The sequence below is a fragment of the Cyprinodon tularosa genome, unplaced genomic scaffold (assembly GCF_016077235.1).
Source record: "Cyprinodon tularosa strain WSP-4 unplaced genomic scaffold, ASM1607723v1 ctg184, whole genome shotgun sequence".
NCBI lineage: Eukaryota > Metazoa > Chordata > Actinopteri > Cyprinodontiformes > Cyprinodontidae > Cyprinodon > Cyprinodon tularosa.
In genome coordinates this window covers 675,992-693,574 of record NW_024038639.1, presented here as the reverse complement: position 1 = coordinate 693,574, position 17,583 = coordinate 675,992, and the positions used below count along the sequence as shown (strand labels likewise).

Here is a 17,583-nt window from a genome sequence, read left to right as displayed (position 1 = left end):
TAAACATACAGATCTGAAACGTGTTGGTACGTCCTTTACTACATGGATTGTTTAATTCAACTTAATTCTGTTTATTTTCCACATCCGTGCTGAGGTGATGTTGAGATAAGAGATAATTTAAAAACATTCAGAAGTGAACTGGAGACTTATATGGAGCTTAAATCACAGATTCCTGCAGTCCCAGGTGATAATCCAAAGCTAATTGTTATTAGCTGGATTGAAACCAGGTTTAAATTAGCCTGTCTGATCAGTGAACTCTTCATTACACTCTCAATTTTTCACAATTTCGTATAGGGACAGTTTTTACACTGCAAAGAAACATTGACTTAGATGTTAACAGCTTGTCCTGTGAAACTGGACACTAATTTAGTTGTGTTCTAGATTTTATTGAGTTAAACTTTTTTAATTACTTGTTATTCCTATCCTTGTTATTTCTCATGTTCTTGACTCTATGCATTGATGTCTTTCCTATTCTGGTTTGTAGATGATTATGTTTGTTATTTAAGCTCCCACTGTCTTAATTAGTCTTCCCCTCTTAGTCTCCCAGCTTTAATTCCGCCACAGCTGTTCTCCTACACAGAGATTTGATCACTCTTCTGCCTCCCAATTCTGTCCACAAGCTCTATTGAGGGTTCCTTTGGTGCTTGGTCTGCTTAGCCTCCTGTCAGGATCCTGTGGGATCTCCTGGTCGGCGTCTAAACATCCTATACTGCCGCCAAGCTCCATCAAGGTCTCCTTCTTTCACCTGAATTCCGGTTGTTTTTTATTTTTTGTTTTTATGCCCTTTTTGCAGCCCCCTTTACCTACCTGGTTTGGGTTGTTTTTTTGTTTCTTTATTTTTATTGTTGTTTGGCACATAATTTGGTTACTATGTCTGTACTCCATTTACCGCTCTTCCTGTGATTTCTGCTGCGTTTTATTGTTGTGTCTTTTGCTAACCTGCAAACATAATACCTCTATACAAACTCTGGAAGTACAAGATCTTTTACAGCAAATACCATCATAGAATCTTTTTTTCTTCTTTTTAAATACAGCATCCCATAAAGTTCTGTTTTCCAAACATCAAACAAACTTGAACAACAATTTTATTTAAAATATGAAACACAATACTAGATATTTTATGACAAACTATTCAGCTATACAATACAAAGACACAGGAGCTGAAAGATTTGGCTTTTAAAGGTAGCACTCCTGCTCCCTACAGTGGGATCTGTGTTTAACAGTGTTTAGAGCACCATTTGGGGCCAGATAAATCACGCGGCTGTCTACTGGAGGCCTCCATTAGGGGCCCAGCAAGGCCCCTGGATGGCCTGTCAGTCACCCCGTCAGTCAGCGAGCCACCCTCTTTCAGTGTTTGAACTCATAATTACAGGGAGACTCCACTTGGTTTGGCCCAGAATGGCTCCCGAGATCCCCCACCACCTCCCAGAAAGCAGCTCCTGCTAGCTCAGCGCTAATGCTATTACTAACAAACAACGAGGGTTGCGCTTCAAGAGGAAACGGTGCTGAGGAAAATATTTATGGAAACTGAAAAGACTCTCTCCCCCTCTCAGTTCCCTTTTGGCCTTTCTTCATTCATCTTGCACAGACTCATTCAGGGCTTTTAGTTTTTATTCCGCTGAGTGACAGCTACGTGTTAGTCGTGCAGTTAAAAAGGTTAGCAGAGCGTTTAAATAGAGGAACGCTAGTACTGTGCACACCTTTGCTTGATGAAGAGTATTTAAAGCGTGAAAACCATAGAGAAAAATAGCTCTATAACCAGTTACACAGAAGCTAAAGAAGAAATTCACCTTTAATTATGAGACACAGTCAGAAAATAACCAAAACAACCTAAAAACAAGCTGCTGACTTTGGTGCATTGCTGGTTTGTTCTCGAAATGAACACTAACACACCACAAGTCACCATTCACGATTCTTACTGTATTCTGAAACTCATTAATCATAAGCGGCTGCTTGACACATTGGGTATATTTTGGATTTCAGCCACTTTAGATGCCAGAAGAAGGTTTTTGCACTTAAATGTACACACATTTAAACTAAGAGGTGGTCTGAAAAGATCCCAGGAGTTCATGAATAAAATATAGACCTACAAAGGCAGCATGAACAATGGAAATATTATCCTGCAATGCATAAATGCAGACTCGACCACAGAGTATTCTCACAGGGAGCCTATTCCTCTTATCTCTGACGGTTCGTCAGCGATGACTGGCCACTGCATGTGGAGACACACACTGCTAACGAGGTGGGGGAAATTCTCCCCTCCCACAATCATCCAAGATTGATGCTGAAAATTTACCCAGCAGACATTCCTCTGAGTCCAAATGAAAGAGGTGCCTGGTTCACCAACATTCCTGATTGGCCACACATTCCTTTACGAGTCTGTCGACGGTGTGATTGCAGGCATGAAGCCACAGCTTCATGAGGTAAACTTTCATAAAAGTTCTACTTTCAAAATAATCAAACTAAGTTTCACCTGTGAGAGCTATACAGGAGGAAAAAAATCTAGATTTAAAACCCTGTTCCCGGCCGGAGAAGATCAAGACAGACAGTAGCTTCCCCCCTTTAATCAACTTAATGAGGTGCTGTTTGAATGGTTTGTCCTAGGAATTAACTATATAATTTATTCAAACTTTAATATGTGTACATTTTTGGAAAATGGTTTGGAAATATTTTGTACCTCAAAAGTTTCATAAAAAATAAAAAAGTGATTTTTAGAAAAACACATAAAACATTGATCTGATTTAGCAGAATTTAGGAGAAAATGAACAATGTATTGTTTAAATTAGGTCCCCCATACATTTTCACTGAATAAACCCAGTCAAAATCTAGGAAGCAGGAGTTCAAATAACCTCAAAAGAATCCGAAGCCAAACTGCTGAGTTGATCCTCGGAAGCAGGACTCTTAATCCTGACATGAATTATTAATTTGACGCATTCATCACTCTTCCGACCAGCCATCAATAGCCTCCATTATGGCGATGTGTATACATTACAGAGTGTATAGTGTGTCAGAAACTTCCCGCATACGAGTCACTGGATGGCGGGAAGAGAAGAAAACAGAGAGAGAAAGAATGAGGAAAGTAGGAATGATGGACAGAAGCGACAGCAGGAAGCTTCACTTTTAGGAGGCAGAGTCACGATTTCACAGCTAGAAATCCACCTGAACGATGTCAGACAACGGCATTCTGAAAGGCTAGACACTTATGGATTTGAAAGGTCAGGGGTATAGGTTACAAGGTCACTCATACTTTATAATTGATACATATTTTGAAAGGAACCTTTTTGAACAACTGACACTAAGTTAGAGAGATTTACTATAAATTAATGGATACAATGACAGCTATTTTTAGAGTAAATAGTTTGATGAAGTCTTGGAATAAAAACAAAGCTCATCTAAAACAATGAAACAAGGAAAACAACTTTACAGGGTAAATGGTAAATGGCATGTACTTATATAGAGCCTTTATTCAAGTCTGGAGACTTGAACTCCAGTTCCAGTCCATGCTTCTCAATGTAACGTCTTCTGGCGTATTTATACAACTTCTCTTTTCTTTGTTGGAGAGACAAATGTCTGTCAGCCGGTGATCTCCCGAAGTTTTTGGCAGCAGACACTATTTCACAATAAAATGTCTTCCATGGCATAATTTGGTACTAGAAATCAGTCATTGACAGTGATTCATTCTTGCAGGTTTAGCCTGACTTTTTGTGTCTATGTTCCATTCATCCATCCATCGATAGATACAGTACAAAATGTGGTTGGCAGATGGATAGATGGTGGCATTGACACTGGCAGTGACAGCAAAGAAAACATGGACAGTGATAAGGGTGGTGATTTTGTAATGGAGTTTTTCTATAAGGTGGAGGAATTCTCTTCACAGACTTCAACGAAGACAATGGAAAAGGGGGCAAAAGAAATGAATGTTGTTTGGAGCAGACGAGTCTGAGTCTTCCCAAGGCCACCATTGCCAAGCCTTCCATGGCATTAAGCCATAGAGTGAAGACAGGTTCTAAGTCGCAAGTAGGTGTTAGTGTTTTAGATGACAGGATATATGTAGAGTAAATGTAGATGTAGTATATGTGGAGTTCCTTGACTTGCTCAAACTCGCTATGTAGGCACGTAGGAGACAGGTTCTGAGTCTGAGCCCCACTCCCACAGACTGCCACTCTGGGTCCCTGAGCAAAGACCCTTATCCCCACAGTGCTCCCTGGGCGCCCCACAATGGCAGCCCACTGCTTCCAAGGGGTGTTAAATGCAGAGAGTTCTTTTGATTGCTCTTTACTTCTGACAGTGTAATGAAAATAAAAAAAGCATGTCTTCATAGAAACAGGGTCTTGCTTCTGGCTTTATTCAGTATTACCTTGGAATGCTAGCTACAGCAAAATTACAATAGCGGATCACTGCAGATATCTAAGACACCAAGAGTTACTTCCAAACCCAATAATTAGTTTTTAACAAAAAATACCTGCTGAATATTTATTTCAACACCGCATAACAAATGGAAACAAATGCAGATGATTACATTGTTTATATTAAAGACATTAAACAGAGTTAGTATAAAAAAACAGTTGAACTAGACGTGTTTGGATGAGGCACTTAGCCAGCTTAAGGTGTACACTGTTTACTTTAGCTTAAATGGCATTAGTAATTCACTGAGTGTATTTATTTCCTCTCATTAAGCTCCAACTAAAGCAGGAGAATCCCGGAAACTATTTAACATGAAATCTGAGAGGTATCAAAGGACGGTGTAAGAAGCTGGATGCAGAAAGGCTCTGATCACACACTGCTAAAGAGTGAAATGTTGACAGCTCTAACTGCTAAAGAAGGGATGATGTCACCTGGTTCTGCTCAGTTAACGAGAAGCTAATGAAATGTGGAAAAGATGACCGCCAATTCGGCCTTTAGAGTAAACAGCGCAGGCAGGCAACCATCACTTTATCTTACTCAGTTACTGACGCATCCTTCAGACTCTAAGGTTTAGCAAAGAGAGAAAAAGGTTAAAGGGATGATTTGAGTTAAAATCTGTTTCACTGATCTCTGCTTTACTCTCCAAACAAATGGATACAGTTTTTTTTCTGACGGGTTCTCTGAGCTTTTTGTTTTAACCTTCACCTCACATGAAATGTATGAACCCAGAGGGACTAGACTGCCATGAGCTGTCTATGTAGTGCTGATGCTATCCTCTTAGGCTGCCGAAGACAAAATTTATAATTTAGCGGTCTCTTTTGTCCACTCTGCTATTTATTTATTTTTTTGCTACTCTACAATTTTCAATTATTTCCTGTTACTTTAACTATATATTCTCTGTCTGCTTTTGTGTTCATGGCACATGACAAAATCAAATGTGTTACATTTCCAGAGTTGGCGTTTCATTTTCAGGGTTGTAAGTTTGAGTCTCAGCTCAGTCATTGTGTCCTTGAGCAATACACTGAACTAGCATCACCTCAGTGGTGATCAAATGAACTCACTGGAAAAAAATCAAAATCTAGAGAAGTCATTTTTTCTTAAAATAAGTACATTTTTTCTTGGATTGAGGAGGTAAAAAGACACATTTTGCCAATGGAACAAGACTATTTACACTTAAAATAAGAAAACACAATTGCATTGTCTTATTTCAAGTGCATATTATCTAATTATCTTATTTCAAGAGTAAAAAATACACATTTTATTGGCAAACTATCACATTTACCTACTAAAATTAAGGCTAAATACACTTAATTTAAGAAATTTTTAATTATTTCTAGATCGCGTTTCCAGTGCTGGTGGTGCCAGTGTATGGCAGCCTTGCTTTTGTTAGTACCTCTCTGGGCAGATGTGGTTACAGTCTACCCATGAATGGGTGAAGGAACAACACACATGTATGATCTTAACTTTTTGACGTTATACAATGGTGCTAGATCAATTGCCCTGACAAGTTTTGAATTACAACTGTTTAGAGTATTGATCCAACTACAGCTCCTTGCAAAAGTATTCGGCCCCTTTTCGATCTTTTGCATCCTTTTACGCTTCAAACATAAAGATTTAAAAACTGTAATTTTAGTAAAGAATCAACAACTGGGACGGAATCATGAAGTGGAATAACATTTATTTGATATTTTAAACTTTTGGAAGAAAGGGTTGTAGAGGGATTTGAAAATATTTTATGCTATACATGAAGTGAATTGAACAGAATTAATAAAATATATGACTCCAAACCCATATTAGAGTCCTAATCCTCAGACATCACTTTAAGGTGCAACAATGTGTGGACTTTCCTAGATATCCTCACAGGATTCATAAACATCCAAACTCTGAAGACCTAAAATCAAAATGAGTCCTTTGAAACACTGATGAACAAGCAGGAAAAAAAAAGTTATGATGTGTGAGTGTGAATTTACAGTGTGAAGTTTGTGGTCTGGTGGTTTATGAACTTCCTCTGTTTAGGCGATTAGCTGTGAGCTCACCCCCCCGCCCCACAAACACACACACACGTAAACAAACACACAGTAACACAGTCAGAAAAGCTTAAAGACGTGCTGCTTACTCTGATGCATCTTCAACACTCCTCTATCTTTTGCACTCTCTATCATTGATAGCTTGTATTTCTGTGTGATTAAACTTATTAAACAACAAAAATAGTAAAACCACAAAGATTGGAAACAATGAATTTGTAGCACCGAAGTAAACGTTTATTTCCAGGCGTTCTTTTCTTGCTAGTTTTTACTTACAAAGGTTGTAGGAGTTTCACATCAGTCTTTGGACATAACACATTGTTAATAATTAGCTTTAATGATTCGTTGGAGTGTTTTCTTTTTTGTATTCTCTTTTTAAGATGGATTGATGATAAACTATTTCAATCAATTTTGACAAAAAAAAGGTTCAGAAATATATATCTAAATACTTCTGCTATAAATAAAATTTTACTTACAGGGCTAATATATATGAGCCATAGAATTGGGATCAATGTCTGTCTATCAAGTTGTGGAGAAAGCACATGCATCTGCAGCCATGGACCATTAACTGGGCATAATTGTGACTGAATATTTCACCAACTTTCTTACCAGAAACAGTAGAGCTAATTTAATCTGGGTGTTTTCCAAGAATGGCCCTAACTGTTAGACATATATTCAACAGGGCTGAGGTCAGGGCCTTTCTAGGCCCTCATGTTATTCTCTAATAATCAATCCAATCTATTCTTGATCTGTGTTTGGGATCTTTGTACTTCTGGAACTCCCTATTGGACCCAGGTGTCAAACTTCTGACCCAAAATACCACTCCCATATGAAAGAGGGCTCTACTCAGACTGGCTCCACTCCATTCAGCCTGTGGTTCGAGGCCTGTAGTGTTTTTCTCCAACTGGACTGGAAAACCTGCTTTAGAGTTGGTAAAAGTGGGGCTTAGAGAGATTGCTGTTCGCTGATCTCCATGCTCATTGGAAAAAATATCATACTTCACAGGGCTCGATGTTAACCATCGCCCGATCTCCCGGGGCAAGTAGTTTTCATTGTCGGGAGAGTACAAATTTCACTGCATTTGCCCGCCGGGCAACTGCAATGATCGCAAAAAAAATTATTTATCACTCAAAATTACTTTAAAATCACCGATATTCGATGAAAACGACCCAGAGGCGATGCTGGCGCCATTTTTGTTGTTTTGTACACATTCTCGCGTGATTTGAAAAAGTCGCGTGATTTAAAAAAGCTGTGTGATTTTCCGCCAGATGGTGGGATTTTTGTCCGGGAATTGGTGTGAATCAGACACATTTTTTTCGACTTGGCAGGCTAAAAAAACGACAACATGGCAAAAAAAAAACCCTAGTTTAAAAATTATCGGTCAGGGATTAGAAAAATTGGCATAATTGTATGCCAAGCGCACAGTGTAAATATGGCTATCATATGGCAGTCTTCTGTACAGTGATGCAGGTCATACATTAAAAAATGTTCATTAATTTTTTTTTTCTCTTAGACATTGGAGAGGTGCATTTAACTGTTATAGAGCTAAACATGTTAAATTGGTGACTTGTTATGTTATTATTATTGTCTTGTTGCTGCATTTATTTTGTCAGGGAAAACTAATCCTGAGTCAGTTAAAAGTTCTGAAATGATGTAAGACTGGAAACCCTGTATAAAATAACTATGTATAATGATTCTCTAGAAAAGTCACATTATATTAATAGTTTTATCCTGTATAAACATACCGTGACTCTAAAATAAAAGTTATTCATTTGTGACATTGACTTCTGTCTTGTGATTTATCTTAAGTTTTTAACCTGTCAAGTTTTTTTTATTTTTAACATTACAATTTATGTTTTTTCCAAGAACACAACAGCTTAAAGCAAAGTTTAGTTTGAAAATAATGTGGAGGAAGGATTGAAAAGCATGTTAACACGGTAATGTAGGCTTGAGTTCATTATCTGACGCATGCATATACACACCAGGAACCTGTAAACTTAAAAAATACTGAATTACAAAAAACATTTAAAAACAAACATGTTTCATTGATATATATACAAAAATGAATGTTAGGAACTATATTTATCAAACATTATACTGGGCAAGTAAAAATTGTTTCTGGGCAAATGAAATGTAAAAGTCACTTGCCCCTTGGGCAAGTGGTAAAAATCCTTAACGTCAACCCCTGCTTCATCTAGACACCTTAGAAGCCAACTAAAATATGCTGCTGCTCACATGGACAAGCTGGATCCAAACATGATGAGCCAATCGGAGAAAGCTCAGTTAACAAAGAAAAGATAAACAACAACGTTAAGTCAACTTGTTGGGTCAGAGTCTTTGACTACTGACCAATACCAATACTGAATAGACTCATAGATCCTTTCATTACTCACTTTGTGAGTAGTTAGAAAAAAGCTTAATCAATTCATAGTACTCAAACAGAAAAAAAATAGATGGCAGAAAGGTATGAGAACAACTAATCCTAGCATTATTAACCAATGGGATACATAAACTTTAAACAGAATTAAATAGAAATTTAGTTGTTTTTTTGGGACCAATTTCTGATACCAATATCAGATTGGGACATTCCTAGTTTTATGTCTGCCCTTTAACCTGTGTTTAGAAGATTTAGCATGTTTGAATTAAAGGAAATCCCAATTTCTTGTTTTAGAAATGTATTAAAGTTGTTTGCGGCATATTTACACACCCCTCACAAAATAAATGTTTATATGCTTCAGTTTAAGTTAAAATCAACATTCAATTCAATATAATTCCGCTTATTTATGTAGCACCAATAAAATCATGTCATCTCAAGACACTTTACAGAGACAATTCAACCAGATCATACAGTCAGATTAGTTGAAAGTTTTCTATCTAAGGAAAACCAGCTGACTGCATCAACTCGTTGACTCAACAGCAATCCCTCATACCAAGAATGCACGTAGGGACAGAGAAGAGGAAAGAAACCTCCAGCAGAACCAGGCCCAGTGTGGCCGACTGGGGTTCAAGGAGACAGAATCAGACATACAGAAAGAGCCAGTGATACAAAAGGCAGCTGTCAACCAGCTCCACATGCAGCCCCATCCAGGAAACAAACAACCAGGCAGATGAATTCAATATGACACAGATGGTGATGTCAGGAGTGTAAAACTAAAGCTTTGACTTCAATGTGATGATATTTTTCTGTTAAACACCCTAACAACTGTCATCCCATCTCATTCTAATCATAACTTTTCTGTTTATGAATCATACGTGCAATTAAACATCATTTTGAACATCATGTGGACATGCATCATGTTTATTAGGTGTCTCTGACCTGGTTGTAAGTGGCATCCAGTAGTGTGTCTAGGCTCTGCAGAGGTGCAGGGGTCTTGTCTTTGAATCTGGTGAGCAGTCGCCGCTGGATGGCTCTGAACTGGACGGCTCGCTCTGACAGCAGATCCTGATATTGCTGAGCATTGACACGCAGCTGTCGTGACCAAAAACAAAAAGATAAGGCAACCGTTTGCCTTTTCCATCGTTTTCTTACAAATGCCTGGGTGATATCTACCTGAAAGTGATTGTCTACAGACAGGAAGTACTCCTGAAGTGGGATTGGCCCACTAAAACTTTTCTTGAAGTCTTTGATTCCCAGTTTGGAGAAATGCTGATCAAACCTCTGAACAAGTTCCTTCACCACCAGCCACATATCCTCAAAGCTGTCACTCTGAATGCGGTAACGCTCTAGAATAAAAGGAGATGACTTTCCTTAACATTCAGTTGTTTTTTTTCCACATTTACCACAAGTAAAATGTTTGACATCTTTGGCTAATCTTAACATTAAATGTAAAAAAAAAAAACTGCACTAAAAAAACATCAGCAGTTGTGGTTATTATTTATAAAGGGAAAGCTTTTAAAAAAAGTTCAATCCCACAGTCTAACTGGGCTTAATGGAGGTTAACCAGCACCACCTCCTGTATGCGGTTCAGCTTTGAGACTCACGGGAGGTCTTGGAGGCGAGCACAGTGACTTTGGCTCCTGACAGAAACTGAAAAGCCAAACTGTTCCCATCCTTATCTTCTGTTTTTGCTGAAAACTCTGCAGAGGGAAACAGAATGAAAAAAGCAGCGTGATGAGACAGATATGACCGCCTATCATGATGCAAGACGCCAACTAATGTGGACAAGATACAGTCGCACTCTTCAAAAACACAATGGAAGCTTACACAAAGCCCTTCTGAAAGAAAAACATGCTACTAGTCGTATTACAGTGTTGGTGTTTACAAAAACTGCTGAAGGAAGATGGCTGTCATATAGGAGACAGAGAAGAAATTCCACGGGGTATATAGCAGATAACACATAAACACACAACCACAATCAAACATTAGACTGGTCATACATGTGTAAAAACATTCTAACAGCTACAATTTCATCTAAGAAGCAGCGTGGAAAATTCCTCCAGTAGGTTGGATGCTAATAAAACGGTTTGCAATGTGAACCATGATTGTAAACAAAATATCTTCAAAGTTTACATAAAATTAAGTATTCTTTGACATCCATTGGAGGTAGTTATTATTCTTGCTAAACAGCTTTAAAGGAACAGCTCTAACACTGAATAGCTTTTAAAAAGTCCAGTTTAATGGTAAGGGCACTTATTCAGTGGGAAAAACGACTACTTTTTTAAATAAAAAATCACTTGTGGCATAACTTATAATTCCTTAAACATCAAAATCTAAATATTTAATTATTTAGACCACACTTTAGTTGCTTCAAACAAAATATAGAAGTGCTGATTTCCTTCAAGTGGTATAAAAACAACAAAACATAAGACAAAAATATCTTATATAATTTAATCCTGAGAATATATAAATATATATATATATATATATATATATATATATATATATATATATATATATATATATATATATATATATATATATATGTGTGTAAAATATTAATATTTTTCAGAGATCGGGAGTAAATTGTCAATCATTCTGGTGATATGTTTACGTAAGGCCGTCTTACGTCCTCGTCCCGTTAGCTATTTTTTTCTGCACATGCGCACTTTCAGGCGCATATCATTGAAGCTCACCTTTCTCACCACGGTTCTTTGAAAATGGCCGACAGTCGTAAGAGAAAAAGTGTCTAAGAAGTGTATAAGAAAAAAAAGAAATGCCTCAGAAAAGGCAGATATATACTAGAATGTTTTGCGCAGACAGCATTATGGGATTTGCTGTCACAGCGGCCTGTTGTCGCCATCGGCTGTCGCTAGCCAACAGTGGCGACTAATAACAAAGGTGGAGTAAGCACCACGCAGTGGAGGAGGAGTTACATGACCAACGGGGAGTAAAAAGCGGTGATGATCTGTCCAAATGGTAAGTTAACCAAGTCCACTATATAGTCCCTGCTCTATATAGTAATTGAGAGATTTAGGGGTTAGGACGAATGTTCGGGCACAGTAAGCTTGTATGAGCTATGAGAATAGCAACTTTTAAACAGCGTGCACACGGAGAAATGGGCTTGTGCATATGCATTTTTTTAAGGTGGAGAGAGCCGGTCTTTTAAAACATTTGTGAAAATCCTCCACATAGCCTTTAATAAATGGGTTCCAATTAAAGAATGAATTTCCTCAGGGTACATTGACACTGCACGTTTGGCCTGGTTTGTCTTTACAAAGAGATTTCGGAAACCAGAGGAAAAAAAAAAACTACATGTCATAAATTTACAATGGACTTTTCTGGAGGCGTAGCTGATCTAGTCCTTTAGTTTCTACAGTTACTACTTTGGTGTTTAAATGTCGGGGTCCAGGCAGAGAGGACGCTGGCGTTGGCTGTTCGCCGCTTCTCTGCAAATCCGTCAAAATCTGTCCTTTTCTGCAAAATCCATCCTACTGTACCGTATTCTGGGAACTCAGTTACTACAGTAAGAGACAGATTATTTTGTAGTACACACCGAATTTGTTGTGGTACCCTGGACTTACCTGTCACTACGCTGGACACTGCTTGCTAAGTGAATCGTCCTTTTCTCTGGGCTTCAAATCCCCCAATCCTGCTGCTTCCTTTTGTTTCCATCAAACTGGATTATTCCTACGGAGATGTCTAAGTGCTTCATGCCCTCCCTGGATTATCTCTGCACGTCGGCCTGTTAGCCCGTGGCAACTTGTTTGGGTTGGCTACGCTAACAGAGTTAGCCGGAGCAACTCTTCTGTTTACAGAGTCCTATCAGCACCATCAGTCTTCATAAATCTTCCAGTGCCTCCGCCTTCCAGCGGAGGTCTGTGAATGGAACACCACCTCTGTTGAAGCTGTGGATCATCCTTCTGGGTATGGCTTTTTTCCACCGCTGCTCACCTGGATCCTGGCTAACTGTTAGCACCGGCACACCATCACGCCACTTGTTGCCCATCGACACCACGATACAACCACTTCGGATTCTCAACATCAACAGAGCTCCATTGGATCTTCCACGTCGACCCCGTTACATCCACCGGGGATCCGGGCGCCGCCTTGTAATGTCCAAACGCGGTGACCACAGCTCCATCGCATCCTTCTGGTCGGCATCACGTCCTGTCGCGCAACAGGTACGTCACCATCTGCGTCATCTGAGCGCCGCTATGCCTACCTCAGATATGGCTGAGTTGGACCGGCGAACTGGAAGACCTGGAGTGGATTTCAGCGTTCTCCGCTCTCTGCATAAACTGGACTCAAATTCCCACATCACAATGGAACAGCTTAATGTGCAGTCACTGTCAAAGAAATCCGGATTCATCCACGATCACATTCTGGACAAAGAAATAGACATTCTCTGCCTCACAGAGACTTGGCAACAGCCCGGTGTCTACAGCTCCCTGAATGAGGCCTGCCCACAAGGGTACTCATACCTGGACAAAGCTCGCACAACTGGGCGGGGTGGGGGCCTTGCTGTTTTATTTCGCAGCTACTTTGCAGTGTCCCTCCTGTCTGTACCCGGTGCTTCCTCCTTTGAAAGCCTTGTTTTTAAATGCAATAATCCTTTCTCTGCTACAGTAGCTGTCATATATCGCCCCCCTAAACCACAACCAACTTTCATTTCTGACATTCATCAGTTCCTAATCTCTCTCTGCACAGCACACTCAAATATTCTTGTAATTGGTGATCTCAATATACACATGGACTCACACACTTCCCGTCTAGCTGCCGAATTCAAACAGGTTTTGCACTGTCTAAATCTTCAACAGCTGACAGATGGCCCCACCCACAGCAAAGGGCATACTCTGGACCTTGTTATAACTGACTCCCTTCCACTCACCAGCATCAACATATACGATGTTGGTGTCTCAGATCACCTGGCAGTTACATTTAGACTCCCAATAACCTTTTTCACCAAACCAAAACGCCATATCACTTTCAGAAACATCAAAAACATTGATTCCTCATCCTTCAGCTCACATCTTCAGCATCTTTCCCCCTCTCCACTCTCATCAGCCAGTGACTTAATGGACTTCTACAACACAAGCCTCAACTCCATCCTGGATACTCATGCTCCTGTAATAACCCGGACTGTCACATTCACACGTTCCGCTCCTTGGTTCACCAAAGAGCTAAGGCAAATGAAGAGGTCTGGCCGTGTCCTGGAGCGGGCATATAAAACATCTGGCCTGACGGTGCATAAATTGGCCTACCGGGAACATCGCAGAAATTATGCAACAGCCCTCTCCAAGGCCAGGTCCAATTACTACTCCTCGCTCATCAACAATAACCCAGGTAATTCCAAAAAACTCTTTTCCACAATCAGCCATATTCTCAAACCACAGGTCTCCTCATTCTACAACCACACAGATATAAACTGCAACCGGTTTCTGGACTTCTTCATATCAAAAATAGACAGCATCCGCTCTTCACTTTCACCTTCAAACAGCACCACTATTGATACCCCTGAGACATCTCCCACACAACTCCTATCACACTTCTCTCTGCCAACGCAGCAGGAGGTCGAGAACATCATCCGCAAATCTAAATCATCCACCTGCTCTTTAGATCCCCTCCCATCCCCTCTGCTCAAAACTCACCATCAATCCATTAGTCATCTCATAACCAAAATAATAGCCAGTTCGCTGGAAACGGGTACCGTCCCATCTACCCTTAAAACTGCCCTCATTAAACCCCTCCTAAAAAAACCCACCTTGGACCCTGAACCTCTGTCAAACTACAGACCCATTTCAAACCTCCCATTCATCTCCAAACTCCTAGAAAAAGTTGTTTCCACCCAGCTCCACAACCACCTTAAATGCAATAATCTGTATGAAAAATTCCAATCTGGTTTTCGCCCCTCCCACAGCACAGAAACAGCTCTCATCAGAGTCACCAGCGATCTGCTGATGGCCTCTGATTCCGGTTTCACGTCCCTCCTCATTCTTCTTGACCTGTCTGCTGCGTTTGACACAGTAGATCACCACATCCTCCTCCACCGCCTCCAGCATTTCATTGGTCTCTCTGGCACTGCCCTCCACTGGTTTCACTCCTACCTCACTGACAGGACCGAGTACGTGGCCCTGGGGGAGGCAAAATCCAGACCTCACACTGTCACCTGTGGGGTCCCCCAGGGCTCCGTGCTCGGCCCTACCCTGTTCACCATCTACATGCTCCCCCTTAGTTGTGTCGTCGGCAGGCATGGGGTCAACTTCCATTGCTATGCTGACGACACACAACTTTACATTAAAATGACTCCTCCCAGCTCCCCCGCCAACTCTGTCACCCGCCTCAGCTCCTGCCTGGAGGATATAAAGGCGTGGATGAGTCAAAACTTCCTGCAGCTTAATGCCTCAAAAACAGAGGCCATCCAAACTGGTACTCCTCATCAACTCCGTTCCTCTCCTCTCACCTCTGTTTCATTCTGTGGTCATACCATTCCCCTCTCTCCCTCTGTTACAAGCCTTGGGGTCAAGCTTGACCCCCACCTCTCCTTTGACAATCATGTCACCTCCATCTGCAAAACGTCCTTCTTTCACCTCCGTAATATCTCTAAACTCCGTCCCTCCCTATCCCTCCCTGCTGCAGAGAAGCTCGTCCACGCCTTCGTCTCCTCCAGGCTGGATTACTGCAACGCTCTCCTCGTCGGGATCTCTGGCAGGAGCCTTCAGAAGCTCCAGTATGTACAGAACAGCGCTGCCAGGGTCCTGATGAGGGTGAGGAAACACCAGCACATCACTCCCATCCTTCACACTTTACACTGGCTGCCCATTCACGCCCGTATAGAGTACAAGATTCTTCTGCACACCCATCACTGTGTGCACGGTGCGGCCCCCATGTATCTCACTGAACTGCTCACACCACACACCTCTTCCCGGACCCGGTCAGGCCAACAGCACCGTCTGGCCCCACCCAGGACACGGCTAAAAACAATGGGCGACAGGGCCTTCGAAGCCGCAGCTCCCCGTCTGTGGAATGCCCTCCCAGACCACCTTAGGGCCCCACAGACGGTGGATTGTTTTAAGAAAGGACTAAAAACTTTCCTTTTTAGAAATTCCTACAATTGTTGATTTTAGATTTTTTTTAATAGGCTACGTATGCCTTTTAATGTATTGATTTTAATGACTGTCTTTTTACTCTGTTTTTAATGTTATGGTCTTTTAAACTTGTTTTGTAGCACTTTGAGATTTGAAATCAAATGTAAAGTGCATGATAAATAAAATTCATTATTATTATTATTATGTAGTCATACGCCTCTTCACTGCCAAAGTAGACCAAAACAGAAACATCCTATATTTTTTCATTGTGGGGAAATTTAGGAGCACCAGGAACCAAATGAAAAACACAAATGTAAAGGATATATATAAAAAATTAAGAATAGCAGGCTGTAAACTAAGGGTGAATAGATAACATTATGAAAAACTGAAAAATTACGTGTGCAAATAAGTAAACTGCTTCTAAAAAGGTGGAAAATGTGCACAAAAGAAATATTTTAAAAAGAAAACGCATGAATGCAAAGAGTGAGTTTGTAAAATAATCGTAATACAATTATGAATATAATATGCAATACATCAATATTTACCCCTAAAGAGAGCGCTGAGGTCAACTGGTGGCTGGTTGGTGTCCACGGTGATCTTAAACTTGGTGCCTTTGGCTGGAGATGAAGGAACACACACCAGAGCCAGAGGAAGATTGAACCTGGACTGGAGAACTCTGGGAACTCCTAATGAAAAGTAAACACCTCAGTGTTAAAATATATTTTCCATTAAACTAAAATGATCATAATTGCTACAACAGACATATTATGTGGCAGTAATGTTGGTTCCTCCACAGTCTTTGTCCCTTGATAGTCTTTTCTTTAAAAACACCCTCTAATTTAAGGCCAGCTTCCTCTTTAGGTAGCTTGTTGTGATATTAAACAAGCTCACTACATCACCTCTGAGGCTCTTTCTCCAAACAGCTAAGAGGTCAACATCTGTTAGCACAGAAAGCACGAAGGCTGTTCGGATTACAGAGTACCTGAGCGCTAAGAGACTTAACATCAACACCAACTGTGAAGGTGTGTCTGTCAAAGATACGAAAGGGAAATTTTCTAAAAATTTTAAGTTTTTTTAGCAGAAAAAGGGGGAAAAAACTAAGGGGGGGACGAGGTACGTCCAGTGACAACAAGGCTGTGATCTTAAGCAGTGCTGATCTTGGCAGAAATCGAGACTCTGCAAAAATAATAGAAAGAAGGAAAGGTGGAGGAAAAGGGTTGTTAAGCATAGATGAGGCAAAGTAACCAGGGGAGAGGAGGTAAAACGGGAAAAAAATGAAAATAAAACAGCATCAGGGAGACTGAAACAGAAATAACTGGAATTGACAGCTAGGTTTGGAAGCGGGTTTAATTGCGGAAAGTCCCAGCTTATTTCAAGTAGTTAGTATTACCTACAACTACTGTGCACCTTTTCATTCCTAAAAAGCAATTATTATGTAATTATTTTAATAATTCAATTTGGTTCAAATACAAAAAGTGAAAGAAAAAGGAAAGAGGTAAAAGCCAAAAACAACAAATCTGAGGGGAAAATGAATCAAGTTTTGAAGGAAAGAGAGACTGTGGTCCAGTTTCTGCAGTCTTCACATGCCTAATTTAGTCGTTGACCCTTCATTCTGGATGACTGAATAGTTCAAAAACAAATCACATTCAGCAAACACTAATTAAAGGCCACACAAACTATTTGTCACTGT

The 17,583-nt window shown here is 40.2% G+C and overlaps 1 protein-coding gene across 3 annotated transcripts in view; it reads right to left on the bottom strand.

Moving 5' to 3' along the window:
- The window catches only part of bbs9 (Bardet-Biedl syndrome 9), a 233,847-nt gene that overhangs the window by 146,634 nt on the left and 69,630 nt on the right, over positions 1-17,583 (bottom strand). For all 3 annotated transcript variants that reach the window (XM_038282486.1, XM_038282487.1, XM_038282488.1), the window contains 4 exons: positions 16,439-16,579; positions 10,410-10,505; positions 9,979-10,151; positions 9,745-9,897 (listed from right to left, as the gene is read on the bottom strand). In XM_038282486.1, the coding sequence (XP_038138414.1) occupies positions 9,745-9,897; positions 9,979-10,151; positions 10,410-10,505; positions 16,439-16,579 (563 nt within the window). The remainder of the gene's footprint in view (positions 1-9,744; positions 9,898-9,978; positions 10,152-10,409; positions 10,506-16,438; positions 16,580-17,583) is intronic.